At 35.9% G+C, this 22,263-nt stretch overlaps 2 protein-coding genes across 18 annotated transcripts in view; one reads left to right on the top strand and one right to left on the bottom strand.

Annotated features, from left to right (window-relative positions):
- Positions 1–10,667, bottom strand: part of si:dkey-56f14.7 — a 47,912-nt gene extending 37,245 nt beyond the window's left edge. For 2 of the 3 annotated variants that reach the window (XM_005158149.6, XM_073925412.1), the window contains exon 1: positions 10,389–10,667. The gene's annotated coding sequence lies outside the window, so the exon portion shown is untranslated. Of the gene's footprint in view, positions 1–3,925; positions 4,112–4,195; positions 4,350–10,388 lie in introns of those variants that run through there. The other variant, XM_073925411.1, reaches the window with a different exon arrangement.
- The window catches only part of fxyd6l (FXYD domain containing ion transport regulator 6 like), a 41,734-nt gene extending 20,548 nt beyond the window's left edge, over positions 1–21,186 (top strand). Inside the window, exons 1-10 of one of the 15 annotated variants that reach the window (XM_073925187.1) lie at positions 9,370–9,654; positions 11,229–11,285; positions 11,509–11,535; positions 14,138–14,161; positions 14,554–14,577; positions 16,358–16,432; positions 17,227–17,260; positions 20,538–20,569; positions 20,638–20,672; positions 20,773–21,186. In XM_073925187.1, the coding sequence (XP_073781288.1) occupies positions 11,234–11,285; positions 11,509–11,535; positions 14,138–14,161; positions 14,554–14,577; positions 16,358–16,432; positions 17,227–17,260; positions 20,538–20,569; positions 20,638–20,648 (279 nt within the window). In that variant the 5' untranslated portion in view covers positions 9,370–9,654; positions 11,229–11,233 and the 3' untranslated portion in view covers positions 20,649–20,672; positions 20,773–21,186. Of the gene's footprint in view, positions 1–9,369; positions 9,655–11,228; positions 11,286–11,508; positions 11,536–14,137; positions 14,162–14,553; positions 14,578–16,357; positions 16,433–17,226; positions 17,261–20,537; positions 20,570–20,637 lie in introns of those variants that run through there. The other 14 variants (XM_073925185.1, XM_073925192.1, XM_073925189.1 and 11 more) reach the window with 14 other exon arrangements.
- The last annotated feature ends 1,077 nt before the right edge of the window (positions 21,187–22,263 follow it).

Here is a 22,263-nt window from a genome sequence, read left to right as displayed (position 1 = left end):
AAAAGCCTACAGCGAACAAAAGTTTGGGGACTACAATAAAATACATCCAGGCTATTGAGATCACTAACCCTTTAGGTTATGCGCATTTATCACGCGCACACACACCCTGCGCAGACAAGGGACATGGCCAAAGGTCCTGTAATGTTATAGTAGAGAAAGCTAAAATGCCGTCCATTTATTTATACAAAGCTTCTTCTGTTTCTGTATTTAGGCTTCCAAAGGACAAGACACAAAGAGAGAAAGGCTTGCCATTCAATTTTAAATAGGTTCCAGAGAATTATAAAAAAGATATAGCTAGTATTAGACAAAGGACAGCTTCCAGAATCTCTCAAAATACCTGTAAATGTACCTCACAGTACCTTCAAAGTAAAAAAGTGAACCTTGAAGGTACTAATGTCTACCTGTACTTTTTTGAAGAAAAAAAATAAAGTACCACCCAAGTGACATTTGCACCATTATTTAAGAGTGTGAACTGTTTTTGTTTTATGTGCTTCATTTGTTAGTGTTTTATTTTTCATATTTGCTTTGAGTACTTCTGATTAAAAAGTAACTTATTTGGTATTCTGGATTCTGTTACACTTATCCTTGTGAATAGCAAATTCTATCTTTTATCTCTGTGGATTTGTGGGTCTTCCTCATGGGTTGCTGAGGATTTTTTTGGTCAATGAAGTAATTGCATTGAGCTTTGTGAAATATTCATTCTATACTTTGGCTTCTCTGCTGTTTTGGGCCTCTGAATGTCTCTTGTCACTTTAAGGTTTTCTGGATTTGTTTAATAATTCAGACGTTTTGCAAGGATGCGGGCAGCACTTTCTCTGTAGAGACTCTGTACTGTAAGGGTTTGAGTGTTATACCACCTAAAGCCCAGCATCTTATTTATTTATTTTGTTTGTTGTTGCAATTTCAGACTTGGAGTTGGAATTAATTAATACTATGGTTCATACGGTTGTAATGGTATGGTTTTTATCTGAATAATAATGTTGTTAAGATTTATATTAAATTATGTTCAATGAAATACATAATTGATATATCCTCTAATAAAAGCACAGGTTTGGTTTAAAATAAACATATCATTTAGATTTATAATGTTTCTTATGTATATGATATACACACACACTTTTAATTTACTTTTAATCTAAAGTATTTTTGTTAGGAGTTTAAATTCACACTTATCACAGATGTTTAGATTTATATTATTGCATGTTTAGATTTTTTATGTTTTATTTTTGCTGTGTGTGTTTGCAATGTAAAAAGCAGGGTTCTTTGCAAGTTTACTTATAAAATTTAAGTGGATTGAACTGAAAACAATTAAGTTGTTGCTTAAGTTATCTCAAGAATTGTGTTTCAGATCAATTGAGATTAGTTTAAACAAGCAGCAAAATCTTTTTTTTGTGTGTGTTTGTGTGTGTACAGGAAAGACATTTTCTCAATGTTAAACAAGGTGATTGAACGTGCTTTCAATGTGTGTGCTTATTCATTAATTATTACTTAAGCAAAACATGGGTTCTTCCACGGCAAACAGTTTTCATGTGGGAAAATCCAGGGATTTTTGGGAAAAAAAATGTGCTTGCATGTAAACGACATATCATCTGCTCGTCTGCTCAGTGGCATGGAAAACAGAAAAGGTTTTTAGGGAGTTCATCCATGGAGCAGTAATGCGTCTGCTCTGCATCTCAGAGTTGGCTTACATAAGACTCTTTTACTTCTGGTCACTGCACATGTGAGTCCCTCTGCTCTCCTTAAAACCGAAGCATTACATCAGTCTGAGCTCCTGCTTCAGGACAGAGAGTGGGTGCGCTTACAGGGGCATCAGCAATCAAATGATTTACCTTATACTAAACAAGACAATATTATGATTCAAGTGTTTACATCAATCTGTTTTAGAACATTGCTTTCAACATTAATGTTTTACATGTTACAGCAGGGTTTTTTTCAAATGGAGGCTCCCAGGAGATCGCAAGTGGAAAAAAAAATGAATAAATTATTTAGTTAATGAGATAGAAAATTATGTATCAATAAATACACGTTTTAGAATAAATTAAACAAATAAATGCTGGGTTTAAATGTATACATGTTAATTATTAGAAATTAATTAATACAAAAATAATTAAATGTTTCAAATAAATAAATGAACCGAATTTTTGTTTAAACGAGTGAACATTAGAACAAAAAAAAAAAAAAATTCAAATAAACATAAATAATAATGCTAATAATATTTCATTATATAATTTAGGTGCTGTATATCAGTGTTTTTCAACCACAGTTCAAGAGGACCACCAGCTTAGCATATTTCCATATCTCTTTAACCAAACTCATCTGATTCTTATCATAAACACATTAGCAAAGACTAAAAGAATTGTAATGGGTGTGACGAACAAATGAGACATCCAAAACCTGTAGGGTTAGTGGTCCTCCAGCAATGTGGTTGAGAAACACCGCTGTATATTGTATATTGAGGCCTTCTGTATTTAATTTTTATTATTATTTTTTTTAATTGGGGGTTCTTCTCATAAGAATGACCATGGGGGTTCCAGAGTATTTAAAAGATTGAAAACCTCTGTGTTATAGTGTGTATGCTGATTAATGGCACAAGTCATTACATCCCCACACAACGCCATCTGTTCATTTTTAATTTTACGAAAGCTTTAGCGCAGATAGGTATTTAAGCAGGCAAACAGACGGCAGTGGATATACCTTTCACAAAATACAATCAATTATCAGTTATGATGTGATTTAATGTGTAAATATCTATTATGCACAAAGAATGCAAAATAGTAATGTTTTTTTTTATTTAAATTATTATTATTTTTAAATAATATATTCAATTTTCAGGCAATACAGATACAACAACAAACAAGTGAACAAAACGGGGGCTAAAAAATGTAATTAATAATAATAGTTTTAAAAAAAGAGCAATAAAAAAAATTATAGAGAATGCATATTCATGCACCACAAACCTTCACAAGATCTGACCTCATTAAATCAACCCTCCGAGTATGGAGGTTATGTTTCAACCCATATGTAACAAAAATAGATCCCACCTCTCATGAAATAAAACATCTTTACCGTGTAAAACACAAGTTAAGAAGTCCAGTGGTACATATTCAAGTATTACCCTGTGCCATAAAGTCTTTGTAGGAGTTTGGTCCGTTATCCAGTTCAGGAGTGCAATGTTTGTTCATATTAATCTCATCGTATATCCCAAGCAGCAAATGCTTTGGGTCACCAATATTAATAGATAAAATGCCACTAATTTCTTGTTGAATCATGGCCCAGAACTTTTGCATTTCTCTGCAAAGCCAGAAACAAAGGTCTCCCTCCTCTGTTTTACATTTCAGACGCATTGGTGATAACTCCTCTTTAAACTTGTGCCTCTTTGAGGGAGAGATGTGATCTTGATTGTAGAATTTTCAGTTGCATTGCTTTTACTCGGTTACATACACTTAGGGACATTGCATTTTTCCAAGCTTCCTCCCATTGATTATCTGTGATTTTTTTTTTTTTTTTTTTTTTTGCTTTTTAATTTCGATTATTAACTTTGAGTATGACTTTAGCTGGATGAAGTTAAATAACGGAGTTTCGATAGATACTTAATCAGAGTATTGCCTTGATGTTAATTTCAGAATATAGTTGTATATGTAAACAAATTTAGCCACTGGAAATGTTCACACAGCACGATCTTTGTCTGATATCTGCTTCACATTACCATAAGGCTTTACTGTCATCTAAGCAGTTTTTTTTGTATCCATTGTTTTTCTCCTTTGCAATAGGTGAGTGGTTTTTTGTAAATCGTAAGTGGCAACAGATTTGATTATTTTTTGCTCTCTGTCTCACGCCAGTGGACCTTGACATTGGGATGAGATGGGAAGTCATTTCCAGCAGCCTCACCTGTGACACATTATAAAACACACTCACACACACTTACAGACGGCTGCTGTAACAGTGACCCGGTGTTTGACAAGGGCACACCTGCTCACTTCACACTGTGACGTCACAGCCTATTTCTGGAGCGAGACACTGTCGACACTGACCTCTTCCTCCATTCGGGAAACAAAACACAACTCAAGTGTGCAGCTTGAATAAATAAAGGAGCTTTTGAACAGGTGCATCACTGTCAGAAACAAAGGCCATTATTTAGCTGCTTGGATATACAGTACACTTAAACTAGTGCAAAATAGCTTCTTCTTTTTCATACTTAGCCCTGTTAAATGTGTCCTGTTGATACTTTCAACCAAAAATATTACCATTCCGTCATTAATTACTGTGCTGGATCATCTAGTAAATATTAGTATTTAGGATCCATAAGTTAATGTCTAATCATTTATCTTCTTTAAAATTGTTGTTGCCATAGAAACATTCTGACAGTTAGAATCAGTTAATTGTCTCATTTAAAAGAACACCTTACAAGACGACACTTACAATCCACTCATCCTGTGATCTGTAGAAGAATTGTCTGTAAGTTTATTATCTGTTTGTATTTATATTTTATCTCAGATATTAATGTTATGTACATAGATAACTAAAGCTCATTATATGTACATCTTTTTACATAGTTTCACTCTGTTTCAACATACTCAATGTGGCATAGAATAAAGCAGCATTCTCCCACAATCTCACGTGTTGGAATTCACCAATAGTGCATGTCTTTGGACTATGGGGGGAAACTGGAGCACCCAGAGGAAACCCACATGAACACAGGGAGAACGTGCAAACTCCACATAGAAATGCCACTGACCAAGCCGGGGCTCGAACCAGTGACCTTCTTGCTGTGAGGCGACAGCACTACACACTGTGCCACTGTGTGCCAATTTAGAGCTTCAAGAGCAATTCAGTCTCATTCAAAGTCCAGAAAGGTATCAAAAAGATAAAAGAAAAAAAAAAACAGTGTCAAACATTCCATGTCTTCAGTGGTTCAGGAAAATTATAAAGATTTCTCAGTTTCTCCTCAATGTCAGTGAAGGATCAATCAATCAATCAATCAATCAATCAATCAAGCCTTTATTTGTCACTACACTTTCGTATAGCGAAATTGGACCCCCCAGACCATACACAAAACATCACAAACAACTTTTCAGGGGAGACAGATCTTAGGAGGTAGCATTTAGAAACGAAGAAAGATACATTTGGACAGTTAGGCTAAAAAACACCCCCTCAGCTTGCCCTTGATTAGGACAAAGTTAGAAAAGGGAGAAAAACAGCCCTATCTTAGCATAAGCACACCGGCAAGGATGTGCCTGTAATAGCACCGATTTACCCCCTATGCCCACATGTAACTTCCTCTGTTGGGAACGAAGCACAGGCACAAGGTATACATCAGCGGCATGGCCAACACAATATGCATACGGAGCACAATGCTCATGTGGGCACAAAAGTTTTCGTAGCTTGATAATATTCTGATTGAACCACTGAAGGCATATGGTCTGTTTTGGGGCCATTTTTCTGGACTTTGAGCAGTTTGGGACCGTTGTTGTCTATACTGTTTAAAAATGCAAGGTTCCACTCAACTCATCCATGTTGCCGCAACACAAATCCATGAATTAATTCACTAATAAAGTTAACTTCACAAATTTAAGAGGATTAAACTTAAGTTGTCCCAAAAACAATCTCAAGAATTGTGTTGTTGTGCTTATTTTAAATAAGTACTTTTGAACATGCAGGAATTTTTGTTTTGTTTTGTTTGAGTGTACAGAGGACGAGGGAGCTCTCAGATATCACCTAAAAAATTATTTGTGTTCTGATTATGAATGAAGGGCTCAGGGTCTCAAACTCTAATGTTGGTGAACATTACATCCAATCCAGCTGCTTCTGCTGTTTAGGTTACCAATACCATCACTTCACGTTATTAATTCGTAACAAAAGGAGTTTTTGTCTATATCAATAGTTTCAGAAGCGCCCAAATGCATTGATTGTGGTCAGTTTGGGAAGCAGCTGCTGATTTGCATTTAAACGGATGAGGTGGACACTAGGGGAAACAAAGTGGCGCAGTGGGTAGCGCTGTTGCCTCACAGCAAGAAAGTCGCTGGTTCGAGCCTCGGCTGGGTCAGTTGGCATTTCTGTGTGGAGTTTGCATGTTCTCCCTGTGTTTGCGTGGGTTTCATTCAGGTGCTCTGGTTTCCCCCACAAATCCAAAGACATAGGTGAATTTGGTAAGCTGAAATTGTCTGTAGTGTACAGGAGTGTATGGGTGTTTCCCAGTGATGGGTTGCAGCTGGAAGGGCATTCGCTGTGTAAAACATATGCTGAACAGGTTGGCGGTTAATTCCGCTGTGGCGACCCTAAATTAATTAAAGGATTAAGCTGAAAAGGAAATGAATTAATGAATAAATGAATGAAAGATGCACACTGACAGCTGGAAAAAAATGGCTGTTGAATTGAGGTGCTTTGAGCTGTAATGTCATAGAATATTCGGAGCCTTTTAAAATGTCTCATACTTTTCAATGTTTGTTGAAGATTGCTGTTCAGTCATGAGACGGGGGCTCTTTTTTAACAAACTGTGCACAAAGTCTAAAGCGTATGGCGCAAAAAGCACTAAGGGCGTGTCTGAATTCACAATTTAAAAGATGGAAAAATACACTATGCGCCCTGGTGCATGGTCAAACAGATTTGGGCTTATTCTCTTAAGTTATGGGTGTGTTTTAGGTATAACATGCATTAAAGAAATCAGAGTCTCATCGTTGACTCTTGGCAGACTTTCATAAGACATGCATTAGCCTACACATTTCATTTCAATTGTTAAGCGCTAATATTTGTATTTCTAAATTCGGTTATAATTTCCAGCAAACAAACACACATCCTATTCTTATGCCCCACTCCAAACAGGTGGACAAATCTGAACTTGTTTTTATTAACACAAATATAAATATGCATATTAAATAATACTAATAATAATAACATTATACAAATGCAAATTGTCATGAACGAACTGAATAAACTAATTTCTAGAGTTTTATTTTATTTTTTTTATCCCTCCCTCTTCTTTGTACTATTTGGTCGTGGCCTAATGATGCACATTTTCTCTTGTAGTTCACCTGTTTAGCTGAACACAGTCATCAAAAAGGAAAAACATGCAGGGTGTTTTGCTGCACCTTAGTGTCGGAAAAGTGTCAGTACATTCTTTACTTTTTTCCAAGTTGTTACAGCTGTGCATCTGTTGAAGGGCGCCATCATGAGGATTTCTGTATAACAGCAGACCTCTGTATTTATAGTTTTGTAGTGTGCCTTTTATTATGAATCTCCTGACTGAAAGAGAAACACTGAAGCAGTATGTTGATGAAGCCAAATGGTTAAATTATTGCAAAAGATTCTGAGAACACTGTACGCTTTATCAGAAAGTGACAAGTGTGTGGCGCAACAGTCATACTCCCTACAAAGGAATGAGTTCCAAGCACTCCCTTTATTTTGTGTTAAGCCCCTGGGTGTTGTGCAAAAAACTATCTCTGGAATTTGTGGAATTCTGTGAGTCGCTTGTAAACTGATGATCATTGTTATTTGTCTTAGATTCTACTCAACCCAAAATATAGGCCTTCTGCTCACTACAAGTGTATGTTCAGACTTGGCAGGTTTGCATAAAAACAAATACGATTTCTCTGTTGTGTGGTTCACTTGACTAAATGTAAATAGTGCTAGCCAGTGTGCACCAAAAGCAGAAGGCTATACAGAAAAACAAACTCTGGTGATTTTATTTTTATTTTTTGACAAAGAACATGAACACACAACAAGGACTAAACCAGAGATGCCCAAACTAGGGTCTGCGGGCCAAAGTTGGCCCATGGTAACCTTTGATTTGGCCCGCCATCCCATCTGAGAGGGAAAATGATGGGGATGGTTTAGAGATTGTCATTTTAAATGTAATTCATCCTTTTATTTGTTTGTTATAACAAATAAAAGATTAAATGTTTAAATTCAAGTGTCATTTAATCAAATTTAATTTCAAATGTACACAGTCACCCGACAGATAGAGGCAAAGGCAGATTCTGCTTAAGTGTATTCAGCGTTGATCTCCATTGTGTTAGAATGTACATTTTTATGAATTTATTGCAAACAGTTATAATTCTAAAAAAGTTATACTGCATTAGTTAATATGATTCAAAGTAATGTTTTCCATTTATTTTTAAATATTACGAAATTAATTAGGAAAATACCCATGACAGCTTTAATGTAAAATAGTTTGGTATATTTATCTTCGGCCCATGGCTATCAGTGATACTTGTTTTTTGGCCCGTCATACGAAAAAGTTTGGGCATCACTAGACTAAACAAACCAAAACCAGGGCTTGATGTTGTAAGATGTGACATCAAAAAATATATGCAGAATATGCAGCATAGATGTTTTCTCTTCATGGTTGTAATGTTACAGATTACAGTTCCATATAGGCACCGGAAATACATCTCTTTGCAGCAAATCTATCTAAGTGAGTTTGATCGGGGATTTAGTTTTGACCCCTTTTTCTTTTAAAGGACAACATTTTCTTTTCTGGTCTAAATTGAAAGAACCAAGAGAACTGAACCACAACAGCACACCTTTTTCCTTTTGACTTGAACTTTTGACTTCTCAGTACAGTATGTCAACATAAATCAATTTCCCGTATGAATAGGAAAACTCCTGTCAATATGAAACCCAATATGATTAGATTGGACTTATACTGTAAAAGTTAATAACAGACATAATGAATCACATTTATTGTTCCTTTGCAATACAGTTAGACAGATTTGGAGTTTTCCATGCATTTCTTATTTTCAAATTGGTGACTCTGATCCAGGGGTGGATTTAGTGCCCCAAGTCTAGATGTTTATTGGGCCATCTACCTTGGTTATTGATTAAATCCGCCCCTACTCTGACCATCAGGAAACCACTTGTATGGGCTGTTTTTTAATTACTGTGACAAGACATGGATGTCAAGAGTTTTTTTGCCAGCAAAACTTGGCTAAAATGTGGCTGTAATAGACCACACCTTTGGCTGGCTGAAATTGCATTGGAATGATGGGGTAACCATAGCAACAATGAATTGTAAGGCTGGACAAATAAAATAAAACTATCACTTAAATGATATTTAGAAACCATGTCTTGTTCTTTTAAGGTGGGCTAGTATTTGTATCCTATAGCTCAATATAGCATGGCTACAATGATGGCTACAGAGCGCTTCCCTTGAAAACTATGGTAAACATCTTAAGGTCAGTGTAACTCATTAATGCTTTGTATGTAGAGCATCTCTAATGTGGAATGTCTATAAGTATAGTATCTCTGACGAACGCTCTCAATCAATAGCCCAGAACAAAGCTCGCGCATCATATAGGCGTCTCTGTTGACTGATGAACAAAACAAACGAGATTGCGCCCTGAATAAATCCTATAGAAATGCCTTTAAAGGTCTATTCCTTGCCTGCCTCCACCTATGGGTCAGAGGTCTGCCGTGTAGCGATGATAAACCGGGAAAGGCGGAGTCTCGCTCCTCTACACGGGCGCGCGTTCGAACATCACTAATCATAGTTGTGGTCATGACACCACACGTATAATTATTTACAGTCAGCTCACGGTTTACAGAATAGATCTTTTAAAACTCATACAAGAAGATTTTTTCCATTTCATTCTATAGAAATTTGCAGAAAGTGTCGTCAAAAGATTGCCCGAGGGATTTTTTGTCTGGATCAACAAGCTGGTAAGACTTTTCATGCGCTTTGCATTTGTCCTAAAGTTAAATGAGTGATTACTTGGCGCAAGATTTATTTTTTTATTTTTTGCAAAACTACCACATGGCTCTTTTTAAATGGTTTCTGTTTGTGAGATCTGTTCTAATCGATCTGAACAAATTCAGGTGATTAATAAATTCAGCTGCTTGTATTCCTGCAGCTTTAAGTGTTTGTTTAATTGGTTGATTCCCATTTCTTTGTTGAGCATTCACAAGAATTTTGATTATATCGACAGCCGGAGCACGTGACATGTAGGAGATATCACATTACTGCTCCTTGAGCGTTGTTTTGCAGAGCCAGTTTCACGTTTTTAATCGCGTTCTCGTTAGAAGGGTTACTGGAGTACAGGATTAGTTGTGTTAAATGAAAAAAAAAGCTTTTCTGCAACCATCATGCGATTCAGCGAAAACCCACGAAAGTGGGTTATTTTGGGGGAGGGGGTTTTCTGTGTCTTGGTGCCACAATTGTAGAGCATATGGGCTCCTCCTCCTCAATATTTATCATGTGTGGTAATGCATAAGTCACACATCTGTGCACTAGTTTGCTCTTGTACTGGGGTTTCTCTGTGCACACTGGATTGGGTTTAATCTAAATTGTACTTCACTCGAATCAGTCATTTGCTGCTGTGATTTTTTTTTTGAGTTTGTTTTCTGGTATGTGTTTAGAGTTACAGCTAAAATGCTCACTTACGTAAGCCACTTACCGAATATCAGTTGGAAATGCCACACCCCACAACCATGTCCCAGGGGCTCCTTATCCCACCGTTTTGAGGTGGACCTCCAAAAATAGAGCCGTTTCGCCATTCTTAGCACCCGTAGACAGAAACATGCTGAGGTACTGAAAGAGATCCTTTTTGTGCAGTTCATCTGTACCTCATGGTAAATTTAAAAGCGTTCACACATTTTGCAAGTTTGATTTGATTAAAATGACCTGAAATATGAATGCACCACTGAATAAAGATGTCTAAAAGAACTAAAAACAGGAAGTGAGGTCACAAAATGCGACCATAAAAAGACAATGCACAAACATACCAGTTTTTTCCCACCTCATGTTTACAATGTTAATCATTACAGGCTTTATACATGCTTCTCATTGAAAGAGAATTTTAATTTGTGTTAGAGGAAATCCTGATGAAACTAATAACTGTTGAAATGATAAGAATATAATCGTGTTAATGCACTCAATACAAACCTATAGTTAAGTGCTCAGCATTGATTAGCAAAACACAATTTAAAACCTTTTGTGTGTGTTTCTCTTAAGCTTCCAAGTTAAGATACCCACCCTAAACCATCTTTCTAAGTTCCGATGGATTGAACAGTACAACTGGAAACACATTATATCCAAAAGCAAAGGCATCAACAAATGCCAGAACCAGTGCTTCAATTCATAGTTGAAAAGAAACTTCATTTTCGAGTATTATGAGGGAAGTGAGACTTCTTTAGTCAGGATTATAACGCTTCCCACAAGAACTCAAGTATGTGTGTAAAATGTAGCATAGACTCAAGACAGCCCAGTGTCTCTCACTTGCTTGTTTTGTTTTCAGACAAGATGGAACTTTGTGTTGCTGCAGCGCTTTTGTCCTTCTTCACTCCAGCTTTGGGTGAGTGCTATTGCTTTTGTTCTCGATTTGCTCTACTGGTTTCTTTGAATTGCCTTAAAGAAACATTTTCTATGCTGCTTCGAGAAATATAATGTTTTTATGTCAAGTCGAAATCCTCCTAATAGTTTTGTTAAATAATGTCTGTAGACAATAACATATAAAACAGACTGTCCACACTGACTCTTCTTTAGAGTAATTAAATGTGTGCATGTACTGTATGCAGGATCAGCTTTTGGCAGGGTAATGCCAGGTAAGTGTGTAGAAAGTTAGAGTTTTTGTGATGTGAGTGATAAAAAAAGCTGAATTTCAAGTTTTCTGTGTTACTGTCTGATGTTGATTTGCATAGTGTTTGTTTTCATTAATAGAACTTGTCTGTTTATGTTTAATAACTTGACTAGACCATGTTTTTTTCTGTTACTGGAGCCGTTTGTGCAGTTTTGGCATTTTGTGTTTATGGCATCCTTTGTTAAACGGTCACACCGTGTCTTGTTTCTGCCAGTGATTACACCTTTCCCTGAAGGGTTTTTCTGAAAAGCTCATGAAGTAACCGTACTCTCACACCACGAGGCTTGAGAGTTTTACATGTGTGCCAGCGCAGCTCATGTTGTATCTACACTTCGGTACATGCAGTTCTGCTACACTGTCTGTAGCAAGTTTTGACAGAAAGAGACTTTAGGATTGATCGACCTGATAATAATTTAGCAACTATTGGAGTGTTTGTTTTGCAATAAGATTTGTCCACTTTTAAAAAAATGCAGCACTAAAAATCCAACTTTCCTTTGGATTTTTGCAAGAACTACTGCATTCTCAGACTCCAAGCCTGTGTTGTTGCCAAGACAAACATTTAAATGCACAATTTAAGCACAGGACTTGGACTGACCAGTGTGAACTTGTGTAAATCCAGCACACATAACATGCAGCAATAAATATTGTTTTTTTGCTCACCGGAATGTGAAAGTGTTTGCATCAGTGCTTTGTCCATTGTTTTTTTGAAAGGAACAGAGAGAGAGAGAGAGAGGGAGTGAGAGATCATTACGGATAACCAAAGTCTTACAGTCAGACCATTCATAATGTTTAATTGGAGATTTGGAGCGATGCCTTCAACATTCTTGTTTACAGAGAGCAGCTCCTCTGAAAAGACTCTTTAAAAACATCTAGGTCTGTTGTCTTTACACTAAGAAATATGTGACAAAAAGGGTAAATGTCTTATATTAAATATAAAAAACAGAGGAGTTCTTAAAATAGATTTCTTATACATCTTATTTCTTATATGCACCTTATGTAAAGCTGCTTTAAAGCAATAATTATTGTAAAAGCACCATACAAATACATTGAATATAATAAGTTGAAAAATAGTATATACAGTTGAAGTCAGAATTATTAGCCCCCCTTTGAAACTTTTTTTTCTTCCTTATATTTCCCAAATTATGTTTTATAGAGCAAGGAAATTTTCACAGTATGTCTGATAATATTTTATCTTCTGGAGAAAGTCTTATTTTTTATTTTGGCTAGAATAAAAGCAGCTTCAAAAAAAAAAAAAACATTTTAAGGTTAACATTATTATCCCCTTTAGTTTATGTGTATTTGTTTAAAGGGTCAGTGCACATTAATAAACATTACTGTAAAATGTGCCAGATTTAGCCAAGAAAGGCTATTTTTCATTTGCAGACCCCTAACAGAATGTAAAAAAGTCGCATCTAAAATAGAAGCACAGCATAATAACATAGACTACGCTACCATATATAAAATAAAATAAAAAAGCAAAAAACAAAAACAGATTGATAAGAGCAGAAGGGGACAAAAAAGTCAATGACAAAAGTACAAATAATTTTATTTATTTTTATTTTATTATTATATTTTTTTTTTCAATTTTTAACCAGAAACTGAAAAAAAAACAAAGAGTAAGTGATCTCCTAATTGTTGGTGGAATGGATTTCCATTCCCTAGCAACTTTCACTGAAAATACAGTCTGATTGAATTTACCTTTTTTTAGAGGAATAATACAATCCCCTCTTTCACCACCTCTAGTAGTTCGGTGAGCATTCGTTCCAACTTTCACAAACTGATTTAGTGGTGAAGTCCAGTTATGTAAGGTCTCAAACATTAAACAAATATGTACATATTTAATTAAATTTCCCCAACTAAGCAGGTTGTATTTCTTTAATATTGAACAATAGTGAAATTGAACTGATTGTTTTATCATGGGCTATCTTTAACCTATATATTTTTTTCAATAGTCTACAGAACAAAACATCGATATACAATAAATTGCCTAATTACCTTAACCTGCCTTGTTAACCTAATTAGCCTAGTTAAGCCTTTAGATGTCACTAAGCTGTATAGAAGTGTCTTGAAAAATATCTAACAAAATGTTATTCACTGTCATCATGGCAAAGATAAAATAAATCAGTTATTAGAAATTAGTTAATAAAACTATTATGTTTAGAAATGTGTTGAGGAAAATCTTCTCTCCATTAAACAGAAATTGGGGGAAAAGTACTCGCATGAAACTGCTACTGTGTGAGAATTATTTGTTCCTTCCTTGCTTGTGCACATGCTTTTTTAAAGAGTTTGCTCTCATTTTAGAGTGTTTTAATGGCTGTATTTGTGTCTGTCCAAACACTCACTCTTTAAGCATAGTTTGTGCACCCATAGTCACTTTTAACATCATAGTGCACTGAACATTTAGCTGATTGTTTACATAGTTGATGTAGTATTACAAACACAAGGTTGGATTTTTAATTTAATGAAATTGCACTTTTCATAGATTTTATGAAAAGGCTTAGAAAAGAATCTGAATTTTGATTTTGTATATAAATTTAACATTTTTGCCTTTTTTCTCTCCAATTTAGCCTCCAAAATGGATGAGATTCATGGTAAGTATCTAAGCGTGCAACCAGTTTTGCATTAACTGAATGTCTTATTGGCTTATTAACATTTTAGCCATTCTATCGGAGGTTTAAATACTGTGTAAATAAGCTTTTAGTTTACAGCGGTTGTGAAAAACTGTTTATGGAGTCACAAGTCAGAAAGCTTTTATCCTCTTATGCTACATTCCATGCAGTCTCAGTTGGTGTATAGGATTTGAGAAATGGCTTGTGGATATACTGTAGAATATTACATGGATTTCTCTTTATGTTTCGGGACTCGAGTGTTGTCATTATCATATTAAATTCTCTTACCGTTTTGTATTGCTATCAGTATCTAAATTCCTTTTCAGCTTTGCTAAGCTCTGACTCTAGACATTTCATTTTTTTTCTCCCACCAGAGTCAGACAAGCCATTTCATTATGGTGAGTATAGATGGACCATAGCTGCTACACATACTTATATGGATTAAGGAAATCTCTTGGTTGACTTCATAAAGCTGAAATGGGGGGGTGGGGGGGTGGGGTATGTAGAATATGTAGAATACAGCCGTTATTACGCATAGTGGCATTTGTTTTTCAATGTATTGTGAGCAGTGAGTCATTGTATTATGGGTGTTCAGCTGCGTTTTGATGTTTCCCATAGTGTGTTGTATTAAAAAGGGCTTTGGAGGCCAAAGTGCGTCACCCTGCTCAGGAAACATCTGGGAAGATTTGCGTTTCCCCTTCTGTTTTTCCAAAATAGATGGAAAACATTCCCCCAGGACTGAGATAGACTTTTGTAAAGCATGTCAGTAAGAATTTAATATCTACAGTAGAGTTTCCCAAATGTAGTTTATTTGATCAGTTTATTGTCTCTACTTGATCTGTCCTGTTTACAATTAGAAGTATGGTGCAAAGAAAGAAATCTTGAACGCTGTCAGCTGTTTTTCTGCTGTGCTCAGTAGATTGTTTGCACATATTTTGTTTGCTTTAACACTTATTAACAAGCACAAACAGGATTTGCATTTTTGTGTCATTATTTTTATTATTTATTTATTTATATTAAATCTGTCATAAAAGCTTTCAATTATTAACATGTCTTTTATATTATCTAGTATTACAAAATACTATAAATTAGTGCCCAATAATGTTTATTATATTAGATGTTATAGGAAAAACATGGACAAATACAGTTACTTGGAAAATACAGACCCTTAAAATTGAATTAGCTGTTCGACAGATATATGAAATGTTGAATAATTTGCAAAGGTTTACATTAATAAATCAAAAATAACAATGTATACATAAAGTCTTTGAATATTAAAGTGCAAGAAGACTCTGTATAATAAATCTAAAAGAATAGATATAACAGAACGTTATATCCAAAGCTGCTCTGAAAAATATATTATAATATATTATATCACATTATGTACACCCAGAAACTCAAGCTGCCCAAAAATTTATTCAGTTCAGTAATATTAAATCCAGACAAAATCGAATCACAAAATTGTGTTAATAAATACCAAATCTGGGAAAGAATAAAAAGGATTTCAGCGTCCAAACAACAAAAGCTTTATATACGTAGAAATTCATTCATTCATTCATTCATTTTTTGGCTTATCCCTTTTTTAATCTGGGGTCACTATAGTGGAATCAACCGCCAAATTATCCAGCATATGTTTTACGCAGTGGATGCCCTTCCAGTTGCAACCCATCACTGGGAAACCCATACACACTCATACACTATGGAAAATTTAGCCTACCCAATTCAACTGTACCGCACGTCTTTTGACTGTGGGAAACTTGAGCACCCTGAGGAAACCCACGCAAACGCAGGGAGAACATGCAAACTCCACACAGAAATGCCAACTGACCCAGCCAAGGCTCTAACCAGCGACCTTCTTACTGTAAGGTGACAGCACTACCTACTGCGCCACTGCGTCGCCCTACGTAGAACTTGTTGAATGATTAATTTAATTAATAATTCATTTGAAGCCAAATGAGAGTTCTGCAGAATTTCATGTGTACCTGCTACAAAAGGGCTTAATAGTGTGTGAATCTTAACTTCTTTATTGTTTTCCCATAATGCATCCATTTTATTTTAAATTTACTTTAAGCTTATGTGAAATGTGTTCAATTGAAATGATGTATCAACATAGTGTGATACAGCGCAAACATGCGTTGTATGCACGTTTGTACATGCTATTCTGAATCCTCTTTCCAGATTATGAATCTCTGAGGATCGGTGGTATGGTCTTTGCCGTGATCCTCTTCCTGATGGGGATCTTCCTTATTGTCAGTAAGTGACTGCATACTATAAGAGATATACTTTAAATAATGCTATGAAGTCTATATTAAAAAATAAACAATGTATTGCTCCATATATAGTTTAATAATACAATATAATAAATAATGAAATACTCCATATATAGTTTGTAGATGAAGAAATCTTCGTAGAGTCAATTTTTCTGTATATATTTGTAAATGTTTGTCTAAGAATGTGTCGCCAAACACAGAGATAAACAAATATCGGTTACTGAGGGTATACTGGTTGCAGGCCTGCATGCCTTTCATAACCTCTAAGTTTAAACCATGGATACCCAACACCGCATCATGACTTCTGGTGTTCCTCCAGTGCAGGGACAAGCAGCCAGTCTAACCTTTGACACCCTTGCTCTGAACGCCCCCCTCCCAAACCCCCACATAAATTACTAATGAGAAACCTGTTGACCTGACCATTACACACACAGTTCCAGATTGACTCATTGGGTTGTAGTTCACAAAAAAAAAGACAATTCTTTTGTTATTACTTATTTAGCCTGGCGATCACATTGAGATATTACTATCTCTTCTCAGTGAGACCTGTTCAAGACAGCAGTTGCATACAAAGATTCGCAATTTATAAATCACAATCAAATTATGAAAAGCAGTTACCCTAAAACATTATATTAAAGATGTTATCAGAGTTGGCAATGTAGCAAGAGTAAGATTGTTTTTTCTAAACTATTCCAAGCCCAATGGGCAAAAAGGGCATAAATATTCTAATAAATCACCAGTGTTTATGGTCTGACTTCTGACTTTTTTTTCCTACAGGCCGGAAATGCCGCTGCAAAGGGAACAAGTCAAAGTAAGTGCTGAAGAAATCTGATCTTACACCAACCAGATATTTAGAATTAAATCTGTGGCCAAAGTTGTAGTTGTTGTTCAGTGTAGACAGTGTAGTCATTTCAATAGGAATCCTCATGATCAACAATATCATGTGAGCGTGAAACTTTTCCCTCACAAGCATTTGCTGACCAACAGAAAGCTGCTTTCTTTGAGAGAGCTGTGTTTCATACATTGCTGTAAAATTAACCCAGAAATTGACAATTAAGTTCTCTTTTAGAGTTAGACAGAAACACACATGACTATATTTGCTTTCATTGTTTAATGCTTATGTAGTTGTAATGCATTCTGTTAGCCACGAATGAATACCCCCTCTTCACATAGTGACAAAATGTGATTTACTGAGGGATGTGTTGTGTGAAAACACGCCAAAAAAAGTGGTCATCATTTGCCATGTTGTACAAAAACACATTCAAAACACAAATCAAATTCTAGCTACACAAGTGATCCCAAGATACATTTTTCATTAGGGTGTATTAGGGCTGCACGATATATCAAACTCAATATTTTAGTAAAAGCTGCAATTGTCATGCACATCTTGTAAGGGAAGCATGGCTCTGTTATCCGTAGTAAATCACCTCTAAATGAAATTAAATTTAACTGCTTTTATTGATCCAGCGTGACTAATAATCACATGACTAAGCAGTGAATTTGGAGAAACCACCAAAAATGTGGTATTTTCACATACTGTCAGATGTAGCAATACTGAGCTATAAATCACAGAGAAATTTTGATAGATTTTTGTGTGTGTGTGTGTGTGTGTGTGTGTGTGTGTGTGTGTGTGTGTGTGTGTGTGTGTGTGTGTGTGTGTGAGTGTGAGTGTGTGTAGCTTGTCAGTAAACAGTGGGTGCATTCCAAATTTTATATATTGCTAAAGGGCACTTCGGAGTGAAGAAAAATGTAATAGTGTTGTTTACAAATGCATAAAAAATTACTCCAAAAATAGCATATTTGACACTTACACTCTTCAGCCCTATGAAGCTTTCACTTGGGAGGGTAAATCCTATTAATACAATGCAGTGTATGGCTCTGTGTAGCGAACACTGCTCCATCTGAAAGCAGGTGTTGGAGATTTAATACAAAATGAGCATGAAAATTGAACCGTGCAGCCCGATTGAATCAATTAATCTAATCATGCCTTACTTAGCAATATTACACGTTTTGTCTGGATTACTTAGTTCTGATTGGTCAATCATGACATTCAAAGGCTTGTTATTCTCAGTTCACAACTGATTAAACTACACTGTAAAATTTTAAGGCAACCAACTTCAGGACATCTTTGAGTTGACTCAGGCCGTACTCACACTAGGTACAGTTGCCTCGAACCGGGCCAAAGCACGCTTGTCCCCCCGACGGCCCGCGCTCACATCACAAATGGGCTTCGGCATGCTTGCGTCATGGCTGCTGCGCTGTTCAGTGAGAAGCGCTCTCTCACTCAGCGGCACAGTGGAGATTTCTCTAGTTATATAGTTTCAGTTGTTTGATATGTCGTTAAATATTTCGCCAAACAGTCCTTAGGGATGCGGGGACACGCAGTCAGATATTTCGCCAAACAGATCCGCCACTTTTGGCGCTCATAATCATAATGCCCTCGTGCTGCAGGAATGAGGAGGTCTGCTGAAGGCGGGCAGCTGTCGTGCAGTGAGGGGTTTGCGTCTTTAATAATCTATGGCAGTTTGCGTTCACTGAACAGTAAGAATGGTTTATAAATCCGTAGGAAACAGTCCCTTAAAAGTCACATCTCGCTTTCAGTTTCGGGCTTTGGCGCGTTTTGCACTCATACACAAGCGTACCGCGCCAAAGCCTCTTCCAACCGGGCCAGGGCCGGCCAAGTGAACCGTGCTTGAGCCCGATTCAACGCACTCACACTTCTCAAACGATCCTGGAAACGGGCCTGGGCACGGTACGGATGGCATAGTGTGTAGGCCCTCAATTTAAATCCAGTCAAATGCAGTTCTTTGGTTGAAAGTTGAGTCAACACAAACAAAGCTCTGCGACAAGTTGCCTTGGGGCTGGTTTATACTTCTGCGTCAATTGATCAGCGTGACCCTTGGCACATGTATTGCGCGTTTTCATGCATTTATACTTCTGCTTGCTGTTTGTGTTGCCTTGCAGTAACACTTCCAAAAGACTAGTAGTCAGTATGTGTTTATGTTCCTCTGTGTCAAGTTTCTTTCCAGGTGTTTTGTTTTTTTTCTGAACGCTACAAGTAGCTCAAACTCGGTCATTCAGAGGTGGGAACCGGCTCTGTTTGGAGCTGATACAGAGTACTGGTTCCTTGTCATGGTGATCGGCCGATAGAGTACAGATTCTGATGCCTTAAGCTTTATATAACTTTTTAACATTGCATAAAGCACAGCTTCCCTATAAGTATGATACTTAAGTGGAGATATGTTATTTCCTAAGAGAATAAATGAAGGATGGTGGATATAATCCCTTAAACATGTCTCTTATAAACATAAAGTGTGGACACGTCATAGTCATGGTCAGCTTCAAAAATGACTAACAATGCAATTTGGAAACTTTGCAATTGATGGAAGTAGATTTCAACGTGCCTTGATGAAGAAAAAGTTTAAAGTGCATAGTTGATACATAAGAAGTTAAAATGTGTCTTCCTCTGCTTATAGACCTATAAACGAACACTTGTGATCAGTTCATGTCATCGGCTAGATTAGCGAGTACCGATTGAGTCATAAAATGTGATTATCAGCCGATCGATTAGAGCATACCTAGTAAACACACAAAAAAATTTCCTTCACGGGACTCGACAGTTGGAAACACTCTCTCCATCGTGCTTGTGGCTCTCAATGCCGGCCAAACTAGTCACAACTATCAAGCCGATCAATCACAGAGCTTGCGCACGACTAGGGCTAAGCGACCACGTAAAGGTTGCCCACGGACCATACGCGTACGCTTGGCGCAGAAGTATAAATCAGCCTTTAGTGTAAAAGTACAGGCTCATCTGGACTTATCTGTACACTATTCTTTCTTCTTTGGCGTCATCTTTTCAGTGAAGCATAATACTAGCAAGTAAGCTAGTGTAGGCTGCATTTAGTTTTGTGTCGAGTTGTTGTGTAATAAGCAGCATAACATACAGTACTTCACTTTAAATATCAGCACATAACTTGCAACCAGAAAGAGTAATACCTGGTGGAAACCGTTTTCCCCTTCCCTCTGCTCTTCAGGAAACGCTGCATCTCTTGATTTTGATTTTTTTTCCCTCTTCATCTGCTTCACAGGCCAGTTGGAATTGACGCAGAGGCAGCCAGAGGTGGGAATATTCCATTTAGTTTTGTTTTATAATTAAAAGAACAGACATTTACAATATTTTTATTGCAGGTGCAAAATGAAGTAACCCGAGGGAACAAATCCAGGTGACACTACCTGCTTGCGGATTCGCTGTGATGTTATGTCACCTTCCTAAATGTTTAAAACTCTATCACTCTCTGCTGTCCTTTTGGCTACTTCTGACAGAAAACATGGCTTTTTAAGAAGAAATTTTACAACTTTGACCGTTTGGAAGAAGAAAAGGTCATGAGGATTTAGTTTTTCTTTAGTGTTTATCACAATTTTTACCTTTTTATGGCAGTATTTCTTTATCTTTTGGGTACATGAATATGATTAAAAAAATGTGATTCTCAGCTAGAACTACTTTGCCATAATGTTTAATTCAGCAGCTGATACTTGAGATTTTTCCTCAACTTTCTGTCATGTACTTTTAGGCTCTCCGTGTAATTGAAGTTTGTAGTAGAGTAAGTGCTTAGTAGCCAACAGAAAACAGTTGTTGTTTTATATATTTTGTAAATTGTTCACCCAGTTTTGTCACTTTGCAAAAGTAACAATTCACGCTGTACACAGTAGGAAATAAAGTGATTTCTATGGAATGTCTGTTAAGTGTTGTTGAGAAAATGATGTAATCTTTACGTAACCCTTGTGCTTGGCATCTGCCTTGATGGGTCTCTCAGTAAGTGTTATAAATAGTTGACCCTGTAATTAGTAATATTAGTAGAAGCAGTTTAATATTGCAGCTGTGTCGCTGATGTTGCAAGAGCACAAAAAGTCAGTAAAATACTTTCACTAAAAGTGAAAATTAGCTGTTCATTAACTCCTCTTCAGGTCATCCAAGAGTCGACTTTTTGTCTTTGGTAGATCATTAAAGATGTTTTAGCCAAAACGGTGATCCTTTGTGATGTATAAAATGCAAGTCAGCTGTTTTTGTGACTTTTGAGAAGGTGTAAAAAATGCAGCCTCTTTGTGCCTCTTATACACTAGGTTTCAAGGGGAATTATTGGTCTGTGAGAGAAATAAAAATGTTCTGCTTAAGAAGAAAACAGCAGAAATGTCAGCTACTGAACATATTGGAAGTGAAGTAAATTAATAAGATTTTTTGTTCTTTATTTTATTTTATCTCTTTAATTCTAATTGAGAAATGTGCAGACATACTTTTGTAAAATTAATAGAAATTTATGGTTGATTTTACAATTACATACAGTATTTTGAGCTTTTAAAGGAAATTTATTTAAAACATTTTAATAATTTTTTATTTATATATTTATATATATTTATCAAGAATTCATTTATTGCCAAACACAAGTTTGTTTAATTATTTTAGCAGATTTCTTTTTTCTTAATGTTAGCAGGTACTGTCAATTCTGTCATAATATTATTATGACCCCTTGGTAAGGCAGTTTGTAAAATTATAAAAATTTATAATGAAATAAAAATAAAATAATAAAAAATTATAAAATAATAAAAATTATTTTAAATTCATTTATGCCAAAAATCATTAGAATGTTATGTAAATATAGTGTTCTATGAAGATTTTTAATATATTTACCACTGTAAAAAAATAAAAAAACAAAATCTTAATTTAGCACAATGCTTTCACTACAATGAGAAAATTACTCCATATATTTTGTTTTTAATTATTTATTTTTATGTCATAGACTTGAAGAGTTTGTAATT

The sequence above is a fragment of the Danio rerio genome, chromosome 16 (assembly GCF_049306965.1).
Source record: "Danio rerio strain Tuebingen ecotype United States chromosome 16, GRCz12tu, whole genome shotgun sequence".
Lineage (NCBI taxonomy): Eukaryota > Metazoa > Chordata > Actinopteri > Cypriniformes > Danionidae > Danio > Danio rerio.
This window is presented reverse-complemented; position numbering and strand designations above follow the sequence as displayed.